This window comes from Trachurus trachurus (genome assembly GCF_905171665.1).
Source record: "Trachurus trachurus genome assembly, chromosome: 7".
NCBI lineage: Eukaryota > Metazoa > Chordata > Actinopteri > Carangiformes > Carangidae > Trachurus > Trachurus trachurus.
In genome coordinates, this window is record NC_139901.1 from 31053412 (window position 1) to 31076774 (window position 23363).

Genomic DNA, 23363 nt, shown 5'->3' on the forward strand with positions numbered 1-23363 from the left:
CTCCATGGCAACAGCAGCTAAGGCTCGTGGGTAATGTAGTACTCAGGAGCTAATCACCATATCAAGATGGTAAAAAAACAACAGTTTAATACAGTTTAATTAAAAGAGGAGTCTTGTAATTCAGTGTGAAGACAGAGTTTAAATGGTGAAAACAGAACTGGAAACCGGTTCCTCCCGGTTCACAGCTTCTTTCTAACCGTGAGTTTTAGGATCGAGGCCAAACGGACGAGTAAATCTGCTCATCTGAGCTGTTTTTAACCTGAGGATCTGTCGCCATGTGACCGCAGGTGGTCACATGGAGCTCCTTTAGGTTTTAATTTGTGGAAACTGTGAAGCTGCGATAACTGTGACTGAGAGCAAATGATCCTGAGGTCATTTCTCTGTGTTGATGTAGAGAAGCTTGATTTAAAAAGCAAATTTATGCACTTTTTTCTTACCAACGGTGATTTTTAAATTTTCTTTTTTTGCGCCTATGTCTCCGTCTTACCGTCATTTTATTTCTCTTCTTTTTTTTTAATTTATGACAAAAATCCCAGAGCAATAGTGCAATGATTATTTCAGTACAGATAATCTGTATTTTTTGTATTATGTTTGACAACAATGCAGATGGTATTTTTTTAAGCTGGATATATTTTGTTAGATTTTATTTCGCTGTGCACACTCACACACACAGTGCCAGTATTATATTCTCATGATGAGAAAAGCGAGCCGATACTCCACAGTCTCATTATAGATAAAAACTTGGAGTAACTCTGCAGTGAAAAAAGCTGCAGCAGGAAGATGGACAATTTTGATAATTCACACTGACATTGTATTACTGTATATACAGTATTTGTATGTTAAAACGTTTGTTTTTAATGGTAATCTAATGTATTATGATTAGGCCTATATTATATTATATTAGATTTGTTCTTTGGTTATAGTGCATGGGTGGCTACTGCTCAGGTCTTCTAAGCCCTGTTGCTTCTGTTTACTTCTGTGCCCAGTGTATGTGAATATTTGACATTTAGTATTGTTGAATAACGTTAATATCCATATTATATATACATAAATATATATATATAAATATACTGCCAAATCATGACAACAGTGCATGACTGAATCAATAGATTGGACACATTGGCTGGATCATGTTGGTGCAAAATAGCTTGATGACAATGAACATGGCAGCTAGACTTTGGCCCCAAACTGTTTTCAATGAACCAGATTTAAGATTTTTATTTTTATTTTTATTTTTTTTCGGTCACTCACAGTAAATAACAGTGATCAGAATGAGCTGTAGACGACTGTTGGATAAAAAAAAAAAAAAAAACCCGTTGTTATCTGAGGCTGAAAAAAGCCAGTGAGTGATTTTATTTCCCCCAAAGATGTTTTTGCTCGTCTTTCCAAAACGCTATTTGACTGTTTGGGTTTAGTTTTTACACCAAAGACCAGAGAGCCACCATTTTCTTTTTCTCGTAGCAGGCCATGTGTTAAAAAAAAAAAAAAAAAAAAAAAAAAAAAAATCTTGATCTTTAAGGGACTGTAGACAAATTATTTTGGTGAGGAACATAGTTTAGCTGGCGAAGTAAACTGCTCTGAAGATCTTGTTACAATATTAGTTTCTTACATACATAATTAAATCCAATAAAGGGACGCTAACGTGATGATAACTGTCCGTTGGCGCCCATTTGTGGAGTTTATACAATACAAGTTCATACAATGCAAAATACACTGCAATTATATTATATATACTGTATATAATATACCGTAAATTCTCAAATAAAAGCCGAGTCTCAAATAGACCAATATATTATATTTTCCATTTTTGCTGAGCAGAAGATTTGTTCTGGATTAAATAAAAGCCTGTCCCATTTAGACGCCTGACTCTAATAAAAAACGAGACATTTCGGCAGTTGAAGCAAATCAAATCCTGGGTTTCTATTGGAGAATTTACGGTATTATTTCATTATACGATAAAAATGGATAGTGCTTATGATAGCTATTACAGTTAGATTAAATGATTTTACATACATTTAGCATTTTTTTAATGAAAGAAAATGAATTTATTAAGCCCACATCTCCCTCCTTGATAATTTTTCATACAGTCCCTAACTTGTAGTATTTTCCCAACATGTTGGTTGGAGCCTTTTAAAGGAAGCAGCGACAGAGGAAAGGTCATCTCACTCGTTCTCCTTGTTTCTTGTCAGTGATGAGAGTCGACGCACTTTGAAACACACTTAATCTTCATCTTAATCTTAATCTTAATCTTAACCCAGCCTTTTTTTATTACTATTATTTAGTGCAGTACTTTAAAAAAAAGAGAAAAAAAAGAAAAAAGAGAAATCACAGGAGATGAATGATGTCAACACAAACCAAACAATCATTTACATTGAAGCCACTGAATGATTACGTCCTGTACAGTACAATGTGTCTACAGCGCGTGAGTCGGTGCGTTGACTGTTATGTGTGTGTGTGTGTGTGTGTGTGTGTGTGTGTGTGTGTGTGCGTGTGCGTGTGTGTATATAAACTAAAAACTATTAACACTTTAACTGCTTGCTTCTTACATGCAATTTTTAACTCTGTTGTATTTTTTCTCTCTGACTGTTACCTGTACAATTTTTTTCAAATATTGTAAGAGAGCGTTTGTCTCTGAATATACGGTACCTGTGCATATTAACACTTAATGCTACCTATGTTTGTTTGTTGTTTTTGTTTTTTTTGTTTAATAACTCCTTTCCAGTGTCGGATAAATGATACTGACAATAAATGGAAGATGTGACTAAAAACTAACCTCTCCCTTTGCTTCTGTGCTTCGTTTCTCTTTTTCTCTTCATCTAACAGAAATAACAATTAACATCTAACTTCACGCTGCTGATTCACTGATTAGCAATCTGATTAAGTATTTCTAATATTATAACATATTTATTGTGTATTTACGAATAGTATAGAAAGTGTTTTTATTGATCTATCTAAACACAAAGATTGCAGGTTTCATTTATGCAACTGGTGCTTTCAAACAAATTAGATGACATGGCATGACAAATTAGAAAATGTCCTCACAGAAATTTTGAGAGTGCCTTTGTGTGCATTGCCAAAGTACGATCTCCATCAACATGGGAATCGAACCAATGACCTTAAAGGGATAGTTCAACATTTTGGCAAATTGGCCCATTGCCATAATCCCTATAGTCATAGCAGTAGGTTCGTTACCTTTAATTGTCGGTTTCAAGCTATTTTTAGAACGGCGGAGCAGAGCCGTGAGCTGCTCAGAGCTACGCTATGGAGGGTCATGGGATTTCTTGGTTTACCTCATCAAACTCATCAAATACACAATCCAACAACTCAAAAAACATTGTGGTTTTGAGGGATGGAAACAGCCTAAGCAGCGGAACTTGCATTCGCTCCCATTGCGGGGACAGACACAACTACCGCAAAACAGGAGCAATTAAACTGTAAAAAATCTTCAGATTCCTTCTTTTAGACCTAAAATGTTAGGAAAACACAGCCCCGAGTTGAATTTGCCTGGAATTGTCCTTTAAAACACAGTACTGGAAAGAAACTCACATATCTGTAGTAGCTAAGGTTTGAACTCACTGATCCCTCCCTGTTTTCTCTCTCTCACACACACACACACACACACACACACACACACACACACACACACACACACACACAGAGGGAAAAGCAGGAATGTTCATTCCCTTTTTTTAATTAGCCGAGCCTGGGAGCTCTCATGGGACACAAAAGAGTTCAACTGCTTTTGTTGAGCCTGTAGATTCAGTGGTTTCCATGGCCACAAGAAAAGTAAAGGCTCAGTATCTGGAAAGTTAAAAGAGGGAAGTTTCATGGAGCCTCGGCCTGGTTTGGTTTGTTCTGTTGGATTTTTTTTTTTTGCGTCTCCATTCATCAGCCTCTTCTCTCTCTCTCTCTCTCTCTCTCTCTCTGGGCTGCTGTGCCATGTCTGTTTTTCTTCTTGCGTCTATTTCATATAAAAGATGTTTTGACTCTTCACAGAGCCAAACTTTTCAGCCAGGGCCCTTTAAAAAAAAAAGAAAAAAGAAAAATCACATTTCAAATAAAAAACACTTGAATGGACTCCAAAGTATCTCTGTGTGAGGAATAAGAAACATTTCTCAAGTGACTTATTGCATCAAGATCAATAGAAATATCTATATATAAGTGATTAATCAATTTAATAATTAATAAAGCAAGACATGCAAAATATTTACTGCTTCCAGGGTCTCAGATGTGACGGTTTGATCTATTTCTTTATTGATCAGACTTATACAAGACACTGACCTGATATCTGCTATACTGTATGTTGTTTAAAGAACACTTACAGTCCTTTTATTCAGTTTTACTATTGTTATTCTTCAAGAATATACAATCATTTTTCTTTTATTCCACTCATTTACACCTGATCGGTTCATAGGGATGAAATAATCCAATACAATCCACTTTATTTAGATACAGTAGCACATTTTCAAAACTTAAAAGTTTACCAAAAGTGCTGCACGGTGACTAGCATAGAGTACAAAATGTAATAAGAATGATTAAAATGAAAAATAATGAAGAAAATAAATTAAAAAAAAAGTAATAGCCATAAAAGTACAGACAAATTACTGTAAAATGACAATAAAAAGACATACAATAACAGAGGTCACACAACTTTAATGCTGAGTTAAAAGCCAGAGAATAAAATGTTTTAAGATGCGATTAAATAAAAAGGAAATTTGCAAGAATAGAAATATAATCCTGCTGCAAGATGTCGTGTTATTGATATTATACCATTATTCTCATCATCATCTCCTCTGGTTTTCTTCCATCAGGCGACGCCACCTATCTCGACATCTTCCGAGAGTTTTCCCACATGGCCTCCCACAACCCGGAGAAGCTGAAGCGAAGGAGTGTTCACTTCCGACACTCCTTCAGGTAGTTAACGTCGCCTCTGCACCTGATGAACCGACAAAACATCAAATACTTGACAAGTGCAGAAGCTAAACTTTCCACTTTAACTACAGTCACACACACATGTTCAACATCCTGAAGGAGAATCCTGATAATGTTAAAAAAAACACTTTTAATGCCACGTAAAACCACGCAATCGTCCTTTAAAGTGCATTAAAAAGTGAGGAAAACGTTATATTTTTGAGATGCTGTTGTTCATTATGATTCAGTGTTGAGAAGAGCTGCGTTGAATCTGCAGGAGTCTTGTGCTGTTCTCAGATCAGACTTTTATTTTGATAGGATTTTTGTTCAATGAGGATTTGCTGGTCTTTTCCTCTTTTATAAATAAATATAGCGTCGCTTTTGTACAGTATAAGATTTAACTTTGATAGAAAAAATACATCAAGCACTTGTTTTGTTGCTTTTTCTTTTTCTTTTTCTTTTTATGTATAAATTGTTTTTGGTTATTTGCTTCGTTGTCTCATTCATTCAGTGTCTGATCATTGAAGGAATTTCATTATACAGTAAATGAGTTTTCCTGTATGTGTAATGCATGCATTTACTCCCAATATATTACATTACTTAAACTTGAATTCTGCTTTGTTGTATCATGGATAGTGTCATATCGTCATTAGTTATCATCACCAATCCAACATCTTGAAGTCGCAGTGTTATTTTCTCCTGTTGAGCAGTTTATTTTGATTATGAATGTGTGTTTTTTTTGCATCGACTATGCTGGTATAGTCTTCATAATGTTTTTTTTTTCTTTTTTTTTGTCTAAGTATATTTTGCATTACCACTATGAAATGCAGTGCTTGTGTTACTGTGTACATGCTGTAGACGCAAAAATGCTAATATATCTGAACGAACAGGAGAATTGATGAACAATGGACTGAAATAAACGTTGTCTGTGTTTACAAATGAGCAGCAGGAAGAGACTCTTCATCATTACTCCTCCTCCTCCTCCTCCTCCTCTGCAGCAGACACCAGTGCCCCCTTGTGTTGAAATGTGAGACCACAGGCATCATCATACATGTGAAAACATTAAAAACAAGAGTTTATCACACTTTATTGTTATGAAAACCAGATTTAAATCTGTTTTATATGACTAGTGGGTATTGTAATCCTCACCAGCATACAAACTGAGAAATGAGAAAAGTTCTTGTCAGGAATCTTCTTGTCTGACTTGAGGACATGTTCACACACAGAAGAATGAACTCATTTCAGTATCTATATTTAATAACACAAGGTCAGTGAGTTTAAAGGTGACTGAACAAGTTAAGTTAAGTATTATTTACCCTACATAATGTCCTGATGTTTGTATATTGTATTTGTGTCCATCCGTATCAGATTCATTTGTGTGGCTATTCAGACTCTTGACGTAAAAATACAAATACAAAAAGGTAAATGTATTTCATTACAAATACCAATGTTTAATGCTACTTACTGAGCTGCCTTAAATGTATCCATACACAAACTCAATCCCCTGACAAATGGCCCATGTGTAAACAGCATTTCACTACAGTAGCTGGTCCAGTAGCAGCTGGTTTATCTTCTTCGTAAACTGTCAGGACGTAAAGTCTGGTGGTTTTTAAACTCAGGGGCCCTGGCTCTTCCAAAGGGTCACAAGATTATCATGGGATTATTAATGGAGAGAGAGAAAAAAATCAAGAAACAAAGTTCTGTTGTTTAAAATAAACTTAACAAGTTTAGAGTGGAAATCTCTTTTTTAGTTAATTGCTAAATGGAGACTTGAAACATGACAAGAAGCCTAAACCAGACACGGCTTTTCTGTTTGTAACAGTCAGAGGCAGGGATCACATTTGATAATAGCTGTAATAATTACACATATAACACATTTACTTTCTTATCTTATCTTATCTTATCTTATCTTATCTTATCTTATCTTATATTATATTATGTTATAGGCCTAGTATTTTTTTACATTATCATGGAGGCACAGTTTTTCAGTCATGGATGTAATGGTTTCAGTAAACAGTGACACATGTTGACACATAGACGATCTTTGACGTCTGTCTTTTTTTTCTTTTTCTTTTTTTTTCATGGTAAAATGCAATTTATGAAGCACATTTATATTATACACCAGGGGGAATTTATAAGTTTACAATTTTCTTTTCAAGTTTTCACATAGGCTATTGATAGTCTTAATCGCTTTCTGGTTGCTTGAAAATTTGATGGAGGTTATTTATTGCTTGAGCTCACCGCTAAGAGCAGTAAAGGAAGTTTTTTTTTTTTAATGAACTTACATTTGTGAATCTGCTTTGACGTCTGTCGGTCACGTCCGTCTCGCCGTGGCTGACGTCATCGCGGTAGGAAGTAGGCTACGTTATGTTACGTTACGTTACGTCGAGCCCCAGCAGCAGCAGCAGCAGCAGAGAGAGAGCCAGTCCAGTCCGGGATGATGGAGCTCGGTCTGTTCGGCTCAGCATGAAGATCTGTGACCGAGCTGAGCGGCTCCTCGCCGGCCTGACACGCGGTGTGGCTGCGGTACCGGGACCGGCGCCGGTGTCATGAGTCGTTAGCTCGGCGGCCATCTGCCCCTCACCCTCACCCTCATCCTCCTCACCCCCTCCTCCCCCCCTCGCTGCTGCTGCTGCTGAGACCTGAGACCTGAGACCTGCTACCGTCCGAGGACCGAGGACCGAGAACAGCTGATCCGCTGCAGCAGCGACCGAGCCCCGGGAGGGAGAAGCAGCATGACCAGGCCCCGATGACCGACAGAAGACCGGCAGCAAATACAGCAGGTACTGTCACCTACTGTCATCTAGGATAGAGCTGGTCCTGGTCCTGGTTCTGGTCCTGGTTCTGGTCCTGGTTCTGGTTCTGTGGGCTGCAGGTGAGGCAGAGAGAGGAGCCCTGCTGCTGTGTTGAGGTCTGTTATAGTTAATAAATACATATGATTTACATATTAATGTCAATAACCTGCACATGTGCAAACATCTAAATCTATAAATATGCAAATATATTTAAATATAAACATAAACCTGTACCTGTCAGGACAATTTTTTATTTTATAGCGATTGTACACAAATATATTCATGGGTACTGGGTAATATATTCAGATTTTGCCAATAAGCTTTGGCAAAGATTACACACTGGACCTTTAATGATATAGAATTTATAAAAGTGGGACAGAGAGAGGAGCCCTGCTGCTTTGTGGAGGTGTTATAGTAATAAATAAACATGATTTACATATTAATGCCAATAACCTGCACATGTGCAAACATCTAAATCTATAAATATGTAAATATATTTAAATATGAACATAAACCTGTACCTGTTAGATCAGTATGTATGTGCACAGGTGTGCATCATTATAAATGTGACTAAAATGTGCACACGTGTGCATTGATGATCCATTCTCAAACTTTCAGGTTAATAGGCTAACTCAAATACTATATAAAGAATAATTATAAAGCTATAGGAAAACCAAACAAATTTTATTTTATAACGATTGTACACAAATATATTCATGGCTCCTGGGTAGTATATTCAGATTTTGCCAATAAGGCAAATATTTCACACTGACTGGACCTTTAATAATGATAATGATGATATAGAATTTATGAAGGTGTGGCAGAGAGAGGAGCCCTGCTGCTGTGTGGAGGTGTTATAGTTCATAAATAAACATGATTTACATATTAACGTAACATATTGCAGGTGTGCAAACATCTAAATCTATATGTAAATATATTTAAATATGAACATAAACCTGTACCTGTCAGCTCAGTAGGCTACCTATGTGTGTGCACAGGTTTATAAATGTAATTATAAAGGTGTACATCATTATAAATGTGACTAATATTTACACATGTTAAAAAAAAAGGTGTCTGCAAACATGCCGATGAATAAATTGATTATAATTGATTATTTAACCTATTCATGCATGTAGATTATTCATTTTATAAGCTTCACCTCCTTTGCACGGTGAATATATTCTGCATTAAACCATGAACTTACAGCTGTTGTTATAATAACATGACTTTTTAATATTCAGGTTTAATGAAGTTGCAGATTCTTTTACACATTTGCAAATTTACAACATTTACACATTCAGACAGATGATGCGACTTCAGAGTCTTCAGGCAGTTGCTACTATAACAAACACCTGGGACAGGGCAGATCGGACAGGAGCTGGAGCTGCTCTGATGTCGTGCTTCTTTTATTTTTATTTTTGCACACTCTTGTTTTATTTTTGCAGATTTGTTGATCTGATTTATTATCAACTCGTCAGGCGGCCATGTTTTCACCCAGAGCTGCTGCTGCTGCTGCTGCTGCTGCTGCTGCTCTGGGTCTGTTTCAGCTCACAGTCTGTTTATGACCCAAGAATTCAAACAGACAAAGAAAGAATGTGTCTCTGTGTTTACTCCACTAATGCAACGTATTTGAATTTAAATGTTTATTATTTCTAATTTGCAACACAAATGTACAAGATAGAACAAAGGAGGTACCACAGAGACATGGCAGATGAAATATTCAAACAATGTGAAGACAAAACAACATTTACAAAACAAATAGATAAAGTTGCATACTCTAAAAAATAGAAGAATAAGAGAGAAAATTGATTTTCAGACAGTGATATTGATAAATTGGAAAGTGGGATGTGAAATTTTGGAAACTATGTTTTGCAGAAAGTAGAGAGATGCTGAAATACATGAATGTGGAAATTAGAAGTAAAATGTGATTAATGTAGTGGAGATGGAAAACAGTGCACAAACTAATGTCTAGTTAGATTAAATATATTTCTATATATGGAACTGACAAGTGGGGATTAAATCTGAAATCTGTTTGAAAATAGTGTTGTGGAAATTGTGAGACAGAAAATTATAAGTCCAGCAAAGAAGGGTTTCACTTTAAGTACTTTATTTTTATCTTGCAAGAGGTGGACTGTCATACACACGAAAGTCTGTACGAGAGTTCACACTGAGGTTACATAGGCACAAGAGCAGGAAGGAGCCACGTGCTCCTCCTAGGAGGCGGCATCATACATTGTCCAATAACATTCTTGCATTCTTGCAGAATAAGTTTAGATAGTACAAGTTTGCACTTAGCGCTTTTGACATATCTTATTTAAAAATATCTTATATCTTATTATAAAATCATCTAAAGGCAGGAAGAGAGTGGTTGTCTGTAACTAAAGGGTTTGTTGTGGTTTTTTCACACCTCAGCGTGTTGACATCTCATTGACATCTCACTGTGGTTTTGGATATGGAGACAACTGCTTGCTTAAAGCAATACTTACCTTTCTGGAACTTTTGCACATTTCTTTGTCTAAGTTAAAATGCTATTAATAATCTGATGATACATTAAAATGTAAGAGAAACCCAACAGGGTTCAAAACTCATCATTTTTTCATTCTCATATAATTCTGAGAAAAGTCTGACCAATAATATTATTCGGTCCGATTAATAAGATTTGACGAGCGACCGAACCTACTTAATATGTAATCACTTTGTGCACCCCTCTCCTCCTCTCCCCCCTCCCGACCAGGAAGAACGCTTATTGACAGAGCAGTAGCAGGACACAGAGAGCAGAGAAGACTAGAGTCACAACACACAAGAAAGAAGGTTTTTGGAAATAAATAGTTTTTTAAAAGACCAATAACTGCAGCCGCAGCTGGTCGCGGAGTTTCATGTCTGATATTGTAACGTTGATAGTGATCAGCCCCGAGTGATACGTAAACACAGGAAGTCACATGTGTCTATAAAGCATCCAGTGCTAACGGCTAACGGCTAGGCTACTGTTAGCTCTGTGAGTTCTCATCTGTAACAATCACTTCCCCTGCGTCTCCAGTAGCAGTAGGCTAACAACAGTTTATTATAAAACTCATCAGTCATCATCACTGAGTCCGTTTATATGGTTTAAAACTCCGGTGTTGTGTGTGTTTGTGTTGTTCCCGTTTCACTCGCGTTCCTGTTCTGTTTACCGTTGCCATGCCAACGCATGCAGCAGGGAGGGAGGGGGCTCGTGGAGCTGCGCAGGAGGGAGAGGTGGGTGGGACTTGTGAGGGAGGTGGAGCTGTTGATTTTCAAATGTTTGTGCTGTGCTGAGTGAAATGCCAGATCGGTAAGTATTGCTTTAAGCGTAATCATCACAAAATAACAGGCATACTGCCTCATGCACAGCAGACAAGTGCAACTTGCGCTTTCTTCAAGGTTCACCTAAAGTTCATGAACAACATACATCTTCAAAGTTCAATCAAGGGTCATAAACATTAAAATTTCCATTACAATGGCTTTGCAGCTTTTTCCTGCATGATCACCAGGCCTGCCCTCCCTTCCTATGAACCAGTCTGCCATCCAGTCCTCCCATTAAGCTGGCCTGCTCTCTCTGCCTCCCTTACCTACCAGAAGCTTCCTTCTTCAGCTGTCGTTAACATTTCCATGTTTCTCACATTCTCTGTTGTAAACTGTTTTCTTGTCTGTAACAACATCTATTGCACGTCTGTCCGTCCTGGGTGAGGGATCCCTCCTCTGTTGCTCACCCTGAGGTTTCTCCGAGTTTTCCCTGTTAAAAGGGTTTTCCATGGAGTTTTTCCTCAGTCGATGTGAGGGTCTAAGGACAGAGGATGTTGTTATGATGCCATGTAAAGCCCTTTGAGACAAACTGTTTGTAAAAAACGGGCTATACAGATAAAACTGCCTTGCCTTGGTACCAACGTTTCACTTCCTGCAGTTTCAGTTTTCGTTTCAAACAACTCACTGAACCAACGTCTTGTCTCCTCCTCCGTCTCTCCCTCTGTCCACAGACATGGCGGCGTCGCAGCTCCAGGTCTTCTCCTCGCCGTCCGTGTCCTCCAGCGCCTACTCCCGCTCCAAGAGGCTGAAGGTGGAGAACCCGTCCTGGGACGCGTCCAACCCGCTGGGAGGAGACAATGGTTACTACCAGCCGAGCCCCTCGCAGGTACAGTAGGGCTGGGACGATATGCTTTTCTCCCGATTCGATTCTTCTACGACTTTTTGGATGGCGATTCGATTTAAATTGCGATCCTACGATATTGTCGATTCTCTCGATTTTTTAGTCTGCATTTTTAACATTTATCTGCACACAAATACTGTAGGAGCCTATAAATTAACATACTCCATTATAAAGTGAACTTAAAGGGATAGTAGCATTTTTTAAAAGTGGGGTTGTATGACCTACAAATAGCCCCTAAGTACTTTAATTGCAGTAGAAGACTCTCTGCACTCCTCCCGTTAGCAACGCCAGCCCATAATAGCCCTGCACAGAGATTTACAACATACAGTGTTATGAATGGACCCAAAGAAGGGCTTTGAAGGGCTGGAAAAAATTATATTATAGCGAATAATGGAACTGTGTATTTTTTTTCAGGTAAAACCTCTTTTAGGCCGTGAAAATAGGCCGTTTCTTTGGGTCCATTCACAACACTGTATGTTGTAAATCTCTGGGCAGGGCTATTATGGGCTGGCGTTGCTAACGGGAGGAGTGCAGAGAGTCTTCTACTGCAATTAAAGTACTTAGGGGCTATTTGTAGATCATACAACCCCACTTTAAAATAAATGCTACTATCCCTTTAAACCCTTTTCAAAACCTGTACTCGCTGTATGTAAAAAAGGCTAACAAATGCACATTGCACAATATTAAAAAAAAGAAAGAAAAAAAAAGATTTTTGAAAAAAAAAATCGATTTAAAAATCGTCAAAAAAAGATATTGCAATATTTATGTGAACCATTTTTTTCTCCCTACTCGCAGGGCGCCGTCGCCTCCGGCTCCTCCAGCAGCTTCAACCCCGTCTACAACCCCAACCAGGCGCCTCCTCCCGCCGCCGCCGCGGGCTCCCGGGAGCAGACGGTGGTGCGTGCGGCCGACAGCACGGGCAGCGTCCGCGGACCCCCGTCCTCCTCCTCGTCCTCGTCCTCCAGCCGGCGCGTTAAAGACGCCGCCGCCGCCGCCGAGTCGTCCTCGCAGCCGTGCGACCTCTACCACAACAAGCAGCACAGCCTGAAGAGGAAGAGCGAGGAGGTTTATTGCTTTTTATTGTTTATTATTATTAAGATCCCCATTAGCTGCAGCAAAGCCACAGCTTTTCTTCCTGGGGTCCAACAGCATCAAATATACTAGGGATGTCACGATTACAGATTTTCTTGGAAAGAAAAGAGAAATAATCACGGTTTTACGATTATCACGATTATTATGCATTAATTACTTTCACAACACTATGAATGTGTAAAATCAAATATAGTTAAAATATACTGTACATTACTAAATATAAAATATATCTATTAAAATATGACCAATTATTAATCCGCCAGGGGAAGTGTCATCGATATCAAATGTTTAAGTTCATTTTAACCTTTTTTTTTTTTAAATAATTACAAATGACACTCTAGCATTTAAATTCCTACCAATTCAATGCTACGTTAGTTAAGTGGACCAGTATCTGTGCATTTACCTTTACTTTGGCGCACATCTGCCAACACGGTTCATACATGATCTTTTTTTTTTTAAAGTGACGGTATTTAGGAATCTTTGCGATCAATTAATTGTGGCGTTTAATACCGCGATTAATTGTGAAAACAAGTAATTGTGACATCCCTAAAATATACAGTTGAAAACACAAAACATAAACATTATAAAAAAACAAAAAAAAAACAAGTAAGTAAGTAAGTGTTTACATTTCTTAACTGTGCTTCATTCATTCTTCGTTATATTAATTGTTCACATACTAATCCTATGAGGTGGACAGCAGCGACAGCGTCCAGATCCTGGAGGAGCTGTCGGCCCCCGTGGTCTCGAACCGCGGCGGCGGTGGAGGAGGAGGAGGAGGCGGCACCACCACGGCTCAGTCCATAGCACATTCCACTTCCACGGCGAAGAGCAGCAACTCCCACAGCGAGGGCGACTACCAGCTGGTGCAGCACGAGATCCTGTGCTCCATGTCCAACAGCTACGAGGTGCTGGAGTTCCTCGGCCGCGGCACCTTCGGCCAGGTGGCCAAGTGCTGGAAGAGAGGAACCAACGAGATCGTGGCCATTAAAATCCTCAAGAACCATCCGTCCTACGCCCGACAAGGTCAAATAGAAGTGAGTAACCAATTCAATTAGTCAATTTAGAATAATAATAATATCATAATTGTATTCATATAGCACCTAACCCTCCTGTTGTCCTTATGGGTCAAATTGACCCAATCTGTTCCCTTCCTCTATCCTTCCTTTCTCCCTTCCTTCTTTCCACAATCCTTATTCCCTTCCTTCTTTCCTTCTTTCTTTCCTTCCTTCCTTCCTTCCTTCCTTCCTTCCTTCCTTCCTTCCTTCCTTCCTTCCTTCCTTCCTTCCTTCCTTCCTTCCTTCCTTCCTTCCTTCCTTTCTCCCCTTCGTCCTTACTTCCTTCCTCTTTTGATCCAATTGACCTGATCTATTCCCTCCCTTCTTCCTTTCTTCTTCTTCCTTCCTTGAACGAATCTGTTCCCTCCCTCCGTCTTTCTTTCCTTCCTTTTTCCCTTCCTTCTTTCCACAATCCCTTTTCCTCCCTTCCTTCTTTCCCTTTGTCCTTCCTTCCTTCCTTTCTTCCTTGACCCAGGTGGACAACAGGAGGGTTAAAAACACAAGTTAACAAAGTGTTTGACAAAAACAACATGTCAGAAACCACAGAAGATGAGTCACAAATAAGAGTCATAAAACCAGGAGGAGTCAAAATAAAACGCAGGATGCAGTTTATTAAATAGAATAAATAAAGGCGGGTATATATGATAAAAGGAGATACGATAAGAGAAGATGGGATAAGTGGGTACATTAAGACAGGAAACAAAAATGATAGGAAACGAAAGGAAAACAGTAAGAAGAAGATGAAAAGAAGAGGATGACATCACATAAAAGCAAGGCTGTAAAAATGGGTTTTAAGAAGTACATCGTCTTTTTTCAACATAAATCCACATATTTTCATGTGCAAAGTGCATGTCAGAGCAACTCTATGGAGGACCGTGACAACTGCACAGACATAAGTGAATAAAATGAAAATAAAAACTACTCCAAACATCAACACAAACTTTTTTTCCAAAGTCCAACATGCACGTCAAATATTGTTTATGTACTGTATTTATTTTATGACCAACCATATTTTCAACTGGTTGGTTGTATTAAATAATTATTATAAAATTAAAAAAAAAATAGAAATGATAGATAGAAATGACTCCACACTTTTGTCTTTTCATCACCATCAAATTTCTTCAATGAGTGTAGCGCAAACATGAGCTGCTTATAGATAATTCAGCTTCACTTTGAATGATGCGAAGTCTCCAAAATCCAAACAAAGGAGCAAGAAAATAAACACAAAGGGTGAACCCACGGATGCTGACTCTAGTCTCTACGGCAACATCATATTTTCTCCCTGCATCCTCCAAAGTGTCGATGTGGACGAACATGGCTCTTGTCTCCCTGGGACACCGACTCTGTCGTCTGTATAAATCTGTGCTGGAAACAAGCAAAAAAAACACAATTTACTATTTTTTTTAATATGAATTTATTAGAATTTCTAAATTTCTGAGTCATCCAGTAACAGTGTGGTTGACTCTGATAGGTCGAATCTGCTACAATCATTGGGACAAGGAAAACTGTTTTAAAATACAAAATCTGTCTGATTATTATCCATTAATAAGTTTAAAGGGATAGGTCAACATTTTGGCAAATTTGGCAAAAACAGAGTTGTTTTAGAGGTAAATTCAGGCAAAACCGCTGATGTGCGTTGCCTTCAGGGACAGTTTTTCATCAAGCAGTCTCTGAATTTACCTCTACAACGACTCTGTCTGGTAACGTTGTGTTATTATCTCATAGCGTGGTGAATGTGCAGGTCACAACTTGTCCACCAGAGCGTTGTGGAGTTGTTGGATTGTGTATTTGATGAGTTTGATGAGGGAAACCAAGAAATCCCATTAGCCTCCGTAGCGTAGCTCTGAGCAGCTCACGGCTCTGCTCCACCGTTCTAAAAATAGCTTGCACTGACAATTAAAGGTGACAAACCTACTGCTATGACTATAGGGATTATGGTGTTGTGGAAATTTCCTTTAACTTGTGAGAGAGAAAATCATAAGTCTAGCAAAATGAGGTTTCACTTTAAGTACTTTATTTTTACCTTGCAAGAGGTGGACTGTCATACACACGAAAGTCTGTACGAGAGTGCACACTGAGATTTGGTTACATCAGGTTTGCACAAGAGCGAGAAGGAGCCACGTGCTCATCAAACATTGTCCAATAACATTATTGCATTCTTGCAGAATTAGTTTAGATAGCACAAGTTTGCACTTAGCGCTTTTGACATATCTTTGGGTTATTATAAAATCATCTTATATGTAAAGGCAGGAAGAGAGTGGTTGTGTGTAACTGAGGGTTTGTTGTGGTTTTTTCACACCTCAGCATGTTGACATCTCATTGACATCTCACTGTGGTTTTGGATATGGAGACAACTGCTTGCTTAAGCGTAATCATCACAAAATAACAGGAACCAAGTTGGATTCCTGCATATTGCCCTACAACAGACAAGTGCAACTTGCGCTTTCTTCAAGGTTCACCTAAAGTTCATGAACATACATCTTCAAAGTTCAATCAAGGGTCATAAACATAAACATTTCCATGGGCCAATTTGCCAAAATTGGTTTGATTTGGTTTGGTTGGTTTAGTTTAGTTTAGTATAGTTAGGTTTGGTTTAGTGTAGTTAGATTTGGTTTGGTTGGTTTAGTTTAGTTTAGTATATTTTTGTTAGTTTAGTTTAGTTGGTTTTCTTTGCTTAAGTTTAGTTTGTGTGCTTTGGTTTAGTTAATTTAAGTTAAAGCAGATATCAGCTTCACGGCCGTTTCGGCTAATGCTGCGTTCAAGGCAGGCTTTTGAAACCGTAAGTTACAGCTTCAAGTCACAACTACGACTTGGTAGCGTTCCAGGTAACCCGTAGCTCGTGTTTTTACCATCCTGTTGTCTGTGAAAGTTCCCTATAACGGCCACTCGTAACTTCCGACCCGTGAACTCGTACCAGATCGAACTGGTATGACTTCACAGGAAGGAAAAACACAAAGTACGAGTTTCTTTGAACGCACCATGAGTTAGCAGCCCCCGCCCTTGTCAGGCATCAATTGGTCCTCGTGCTACGTCACCACATTCACGCGCATCCCTTGGCTGCACACACAGCCCTTCATGCTGTTCTCTCTCCTCATTGGATAACACTTGTATCCCACAAGGAAAATTTTCTCCTCGGGTTACAGCAGAGCAGAGTGACGGAGAGACTCGTGTTTAGGCTGAAATACTTCATGTAAGTGATTGCTGACGGAAAATAGGACTATTTAGGACTTATATTAACAAAAACATTCCACTGATATCTGCTTTAAATTTAGTTTAGTTTAGTTCAGTTAGTTTGCTTTGGTTTAGTTTGTTGAGTTTAATTGGTTTAGTTTAGTTGGTTTAGTTTAGTTTGATTTGGTTTGATTGGTTTAGTTTAGTTTAGTTTAGTTTAGTTGGTTTGGTTTAGTTTAGTTGGTTTTCTTTGCTTAAGTTTAGTTTGTTTGCTTTGGTTTAGTTAAGTTAAGTTTAGTTAAGTTTAGTTTAGTTTAGTTAGTTTGCTTTGGTTTAGTTTGTTGAGTTTAGTTGGTTTAGTTTAATTTGATTTGGTTTGGTCGGTTTGGTTTAGTTTAGTATATTTTTGTTAGTTTAGTTTAGTTGGTTTGGTTTGGTTTAGTTTAGTTGGTTTTCTTTGCTTAACTTTAGTTTGTTTGCTTTGGTTTAGTTAGGTTAAGTTAACATTAGTTGGTTTAATTTAAATTTGCCAAAATGTTGAACTATCCCTTTAAACTCATCGTCCCTCCTCCTCCTCCTCCATCTTGCAGGTGAGCATCCTGAGCCGCCTGAGCACAGAGAACGCCGACGAGTTCAACTTTGTGCGCTCGTACGAGTGTTTCCAGCACAAGAACCACACGTGCCTTGTGTTTGAGATGCTGGAGCAGAATCTCTACGACTTCCTGAAGCACAGCAAGTTCAGCCCGCTGCTGCTCAAGTGCATCCGGCCCATCCTGCAGCAGGTCGCCACGGCGCTGATGAAGCTCAAGAGCCTGGGGCTGATCCACGCCGACCTGAAGCCCGAGAACATCATGCTGGTGGACCCGCTGCGCCAGCCGTACAGGGTCAAGGTCATCGACTTCGGCTCGGCCAGCCACGTGTCCAAGGCCGTGTGCTCCACCTACCTGCAGTCGCGCTACTACAGGCGAGTTGTTGCGTCGTACAAGGCCGTAACCCTGGAGTCAACATTGGGGGGGACCAAATATCTCTCTTTCTATATATATATGCACTGCAAAAATTCAATATCTTACCAAGAATATTTGCCTTATTTCTAGTCAAAATGTCGTTTCTAGTCAAAATAAATCTCATTATACTTAAAATAAGACTCATCACATTTAAAAAGTAGCTTGTTTTTAGACACTTTTTACTTTTTCAAGCAGATTTTCCACTTTAAATAAGTAGAAAAATCTGACAGTAGATCAAGTTTTTCTTTCTTATTACAAGCACAAAAAACTTGCTTTCACTGGCAGATTTTTCTACTTATTTCAATTGAAAATTAGTTTGAAACAACTACTGTCTAAAAACAAGTTCATTTTTAGGTTATGAGTCTTATTTTAAGTGGAAAGAGATTAGTTTTGACTAAAATTGAGACATTTTGACAAGAAAGAAGACAAATATTCTTGGAAAGATTTTGAGTTTTTGCAGTGTGCTGTATATAACCTACCGTACTTTCCGGACTATAAGCCGCTACTTTTTCCCCCGCCCCGGTGTCCCAGCTCTCGTCTCTGCAGCACCGCAACACAAACGCGCTCCTTAACCTGTGATCTTTTGTTTATGATGGTTAAGACTACACAAACACACGCGCCGTAACATTGTATATTTTACGTAACGTTTTCCACCGCTTCATTTATTGATTTTTCGCTGGCTTCATTGTCAACAAATGCACATGGAGGAGAGGAGCGTAACCAAAACAGTGGAAAAGTGAGTGGACTTGCACAGTTCCCTACTGTCTTTCTGTGTAAATATCTCATGTTACAACATGAAAACCTGCTGCTTATATTCAAGTGCGGCCTATGTATGTATTTTCTCTTAAAATTTAGCTGGTGCGGCTTATATACAGGTGCGCTCTATAGTCCGGAAGTACGGTAAATTCGCTAACACATGGGATACTTTTTTATTTTTTAATCAGCTGTATATTGGGGGGGACCAGGGACGTGCACATGACTATAGAGGGGCAGGGGCTCTACATCAGAAAAGGGCAGTGTACAATTTTTTCAGGCCTTAATATCAAAATAAATAAATTAAAATAAATTACAGTTACTATTTAGTCGGTATGAAAGCCTGCACGCCTTCAGGACTGCAGTCAACATGCTGGACCAATTTCCCAACTTCCCGAAACAGAGTCATGACTTCTGAACTGGTGGCTAAGGCTAATATGGTATTGGGTGCACATTAACATGGCTTGCAGAAAGAAAAAAAAAAGTAGGCTAAGCCTACAGGCTACACACACAAAACCAAGAAATGACTACTGTGACTGCTACTGTGCATATTTACCAACAGCAGCAATATTTACCACAGCAAAGTCACAATTACCAGTAACTCAATATCTGGAAACAAATTCAAATAGTCAGTGAAATCAAGCTGAGTGAGTGATTCCTCCTGTTGCTGTTGTTGTTCACTACATTCAGGTGATGTTAGACAGAGGACGGGGTGGGGCTTAACTCTTAACAAGCAGTTAGCTAAACAAACACAAATGGGCGCTTTTCTTAAATATGACTCTTATTAAGCTCATTGAATAAGTGGACGGCGACTTGTCAGAACCGACAAGGAAGTTATGTTGGTGGATTTATAATTCACGAGATTCGACACAAGTCTCTCCACTGTCACGTCTCATATATGTGCGGGTTATCGATGAGGCAGCAGCTTCTCTCTCTCTCTCTCTCTCTGGACGTGCTGGACGTGCATGTGAGGGAGCGCGCACCGCGGGGCAGCCCCGCCCCTCAGTGAGGGACAGAACGGAGCAGCAGCGGACAACACACACGCCAACGTACAATACCGTGTGTATTACAAGGAAAAGCGTACGGTAGATAACCGTGGCATTTTATAGCGCGGTTGTTTACATCCTCATGCACAACAGGAATGCATTTATTGAAAAAAAAAAAACATAAAAAAGGGCACTTTTTAATACGAGGCAAAAAGGGCAGGGGCTCAAGCACCCTTTGGGCCCTATGTGTGCACGTGCCTGGGGGGGACATTATGAGCATATTTGAATATTGGGGGGATGTGTCCCCCCCAGTGTATATTGTAATTACGGCCTTGGCGTCGTACGTAACGTTGCAGTGTGAGGTTCGTCTCTAAACTTCTCCAGCTGTTGATGGTTGATGTTGTTTTGCTCCAGAGCTCCAGAGATCATCCTGGGCCTCCCGTTCTGTGAGGCCATCGACATGTGGTCTCTGGGATGCGTCATCGCCGAGCTGTTCCTGGGATGGCCTCTGTATCCTGGAGCCTCCGAGTACGACCAGGTCGGCTGCAGCTCTTCATATACTTTATACTCATATATAATATTTATACTACATGTTTATTATGGAAACGTGTTCCCGCCATTGAAATAAAATAAAAATCCTCAAGGTATGTCATAATTATAAGATATAAATCGAAATTATGAAATTGTGTTTTGTTTTATCTCATAATTTTTGACTTTTTAATCTCATAAGTATGACTTTTCATCTCATGATTTTGACATATTATCCCATAATTTCTACTTTTCTTCTCATAATTATGACTTTTTATCTCATAATTTCGACTTTTTAACTCACAGTTTCAACTTTTCATCTCATAATTTCGACTTCATCTCATAATTATGACTTTTTATCTCATAATTTAGACTTTTTATTCCACAATTATAATTTACCGTAGGGATATTTATTTTCTTTCACTGGCGGAAACGGGCTTCCATAGTTAGAGCTCCTTTTATGCTTTAACCTTTTCTTATTGACTGACTGTTTGTGTGTGTGTGTCTGTTTGTCTATAAATTGGCTTCTCTGGCGGTGAATCAGTTTTCCTATTGGGATCAATAAAGTTTACTAATCTAATTCAAATCTAATCTAATCTGTTGTATCAGGAACATTTCACAGTCTTTATGGGATAAATGGGTACATTAAGACAGGAAATAAAAATGATAGGAAACGAAAGGAAAACAGTAAGAAGAAGATGAAAAGAAGAGGATGACATCACATAAAAGCAAGGCTGTAAAAATGGGTTTTAAGAAGCCTTTGAAAACACAAGTTGTTAACTGTTAGGCTTCACTGCCTACTACAGCGGAATAATAATTCTATAGAAGAACGGTGTCTCTTCAGCCAACCGGCATACTTTATTTCGGTGCCCAGAAACATGTTGCTCTCCGTGAGAGCCAGGTACAGGAGAGAGAGAAAAAGCTGCAGTATATTTCCCTTCAGGCCACGCGACACATGACCACATCCAGCGCAACAGCGCCTCCCCATGGACAAATACAGTTACATGCATTCATACACTTAAACCACTCTCAACACTCCCACTTATGAATGACATGGATACTGTACAGAATTTACATAATTTAAATAAACAAAGCAAAACAAAACAAAAACATGACAAAGTCAAGTGTCAACATTTTACACACCAAACATGACTCCAGCAAATTTCCTCAGCTTAACTCTGGAGGCTGGTTTTGTCATGACATCCGCCACCATGTTGTCTGTGGGACAGTAAGCAAGTGACATCTTATCTTCCCTTATGATGGACCTAATAAAGTGATACTTAATGTCCACATGCTTACACCTTTGTCTACACACCGGGTTATTAACAAGTGCAATTGTCCCCTGGTTGTCCTCATAGACAATAGTTTTCTTATACTCACAGGTACCTAAACCTCTCAGTAATTGCTCCAGATAAATACACTCCTGTATTGTTAGGGCTAGGGCAATGTATTCGGCTTCGCATGTGGATAACGCTATCGTGGGTTGCTTCTTGGCTTTCCAAGAGACTAAGGAGCTGTCTTTACCCAGACTCACACAATACCCGGAGGTACTACGTCTGTCGCTAGCGTCCCCAGCCCAGTCTGCATCGCTATAAGCCCGTAGGCCTAGATCTTCGTTGCTCTTTCTGAAACAGAGCTGTTTGTCTGCAGTACCTCTGAGATAACGCAAAACATGTTTCACTGTAACCCAGTGCTCGTCTGTAGGGTCAGCAAAATGCTGGGATAACTTGCTCACTACGAAACATAGGTCAGGACGTGTACAGGTTGTCAAGTAAATGAGACTGCCGACAGCTTCTCTGTACTTCTTCACGTCAAGCATTTTGGGCGCGTCTTCTGAGTATTCTAATTTTTGGTCACATGGTGTTTCTCTAATTCTACATTCCTGCATGTCGAAACGTTCCAGTATCTTTTCAATATATCTCTTTTGTGTCACTTTCACACAGCCATCACACTGGCTGAAGTCCATGCCCAGAAAACACTTCAGACTACCTAGGTCCTTCATCTTAAATCTGGTAGAAAGCATGTTTTTCACTTCCTCTAGGCTGTTGCTGTTACTGGCCGCGATGATGAGATCATCCACCCAGATAACTACTATTACCTTTCCTACGTCCTTCGACTCCTTTGTGTAGACGCAGTGGTCTGTTGGGTTCTGAATGAAGTTGTCATTTACTAGGCATGTGTGGAGCATCTCATTCCAATTACGCCCTGACTGCTTCAGGCCGTAAATTGATTTCTCTAATTTACACACTAACTTTCCTCCCTCTTTTTCGTAACCTTCAGGTTGTTCCATATAGATATCTCGATCAATGGGGGCGTGCAGATAGGCTGTTTTTACATCCATTTGATGCAAGATTAAATCATCTTGGGCTGCTATCTGCATTACAACACGTATACTTGTAAGATTGGCTGTTGGGGAGAAGGTCTCGCCATAATCTATCCCTGCCCTCTGACTATACCCTTTCGCTACAAACCTAGCTTTGTACTGGTCGTGTCCGTCAATGTCACCTTTAATCGTGTACACCCATTTTCCTCCCACTGTTTCTCTGCCCTCTGGCAATTTAGTCAGGGTAAAGGTCTGGTTGTCTTCTAGGGACTTCATCTCCTCGTCCATCGCTTTCTTCCACTTTTCTGACTCAGTTGATGTCATGGCCTCTTTAAAGGTCAGGGGTACACCACAGACTGCTCGATAGCAATAATCTACACTAGTGAGTGTACTATCCTCGTCATCAGTCTTTTCTGACACATAATCTCTCAGGTACCCCGGGCGTTTACGCTCTCTGCTGGGATATCTCCCACTGTCTGAGGCATGTGGCGTCGCCCTAGTGTGCCTCTCACCATCATCCTGCGGTGCTGACTGTGGACCGTCAGTCTGTACATCTGTACTCAGTACACTAGGCTGTGGGGTC

The 23363-nt window shown here is 39.4% G+C and overlaps 2 protein-coding genes across 2 annotated transcripts in view; both read left to right on the forward strand.

Annotated features, from left to right (window-relative positions):
• LOC310988707 (arf-GAP with coiled-coil, ANK repeat and PH domain-containing protein 3-like) overlaps positions 1-5280 on the forward strand; it is a 104784-nt gene extending 99504 nt beyond the window's left edge. The window contains 1 exon segment of the mRNA XM_083975395.1: positions 4812-5280. Within this exon segment, the coding sequence (XP_083831521.1) occupies positions 4812-4918 (107 nt within the window). The 3' untranslated portion in view covers positions 4919-5280.
• A 2380-nt stretch (positions 5281-7660) lies between these two features.
• Positions 7661-23363, forward strand: part of hipk1a (homeodomain interacting protein kinase 1a) — a gene marked incomplete at both ends in the record, with an annotated part of 35432 nt that continues 19729 nt past the window's right edge. The window contains 6 exons of the mRNA XM_083974678.1: positions 7661-7694; positions 11699-11853; positions 12664-12933; positions 13650-13994; positions 17777-18150; positions 20344-20467. Coding sequence (XP_083830804.1) covers positions 7661-7694; positions 11699-11853; positions 12664-12933; positions 13650-13994; positions 17777-18150; positions 20344-20467 — 1302 coding nt within the window. The remainder of the gene's footprint in view (positions 7695-11698; positions 11854-12663; positions 12934-13649; positions 13995-17776; positions 18151-20343; positions 20468-23363) is intronic.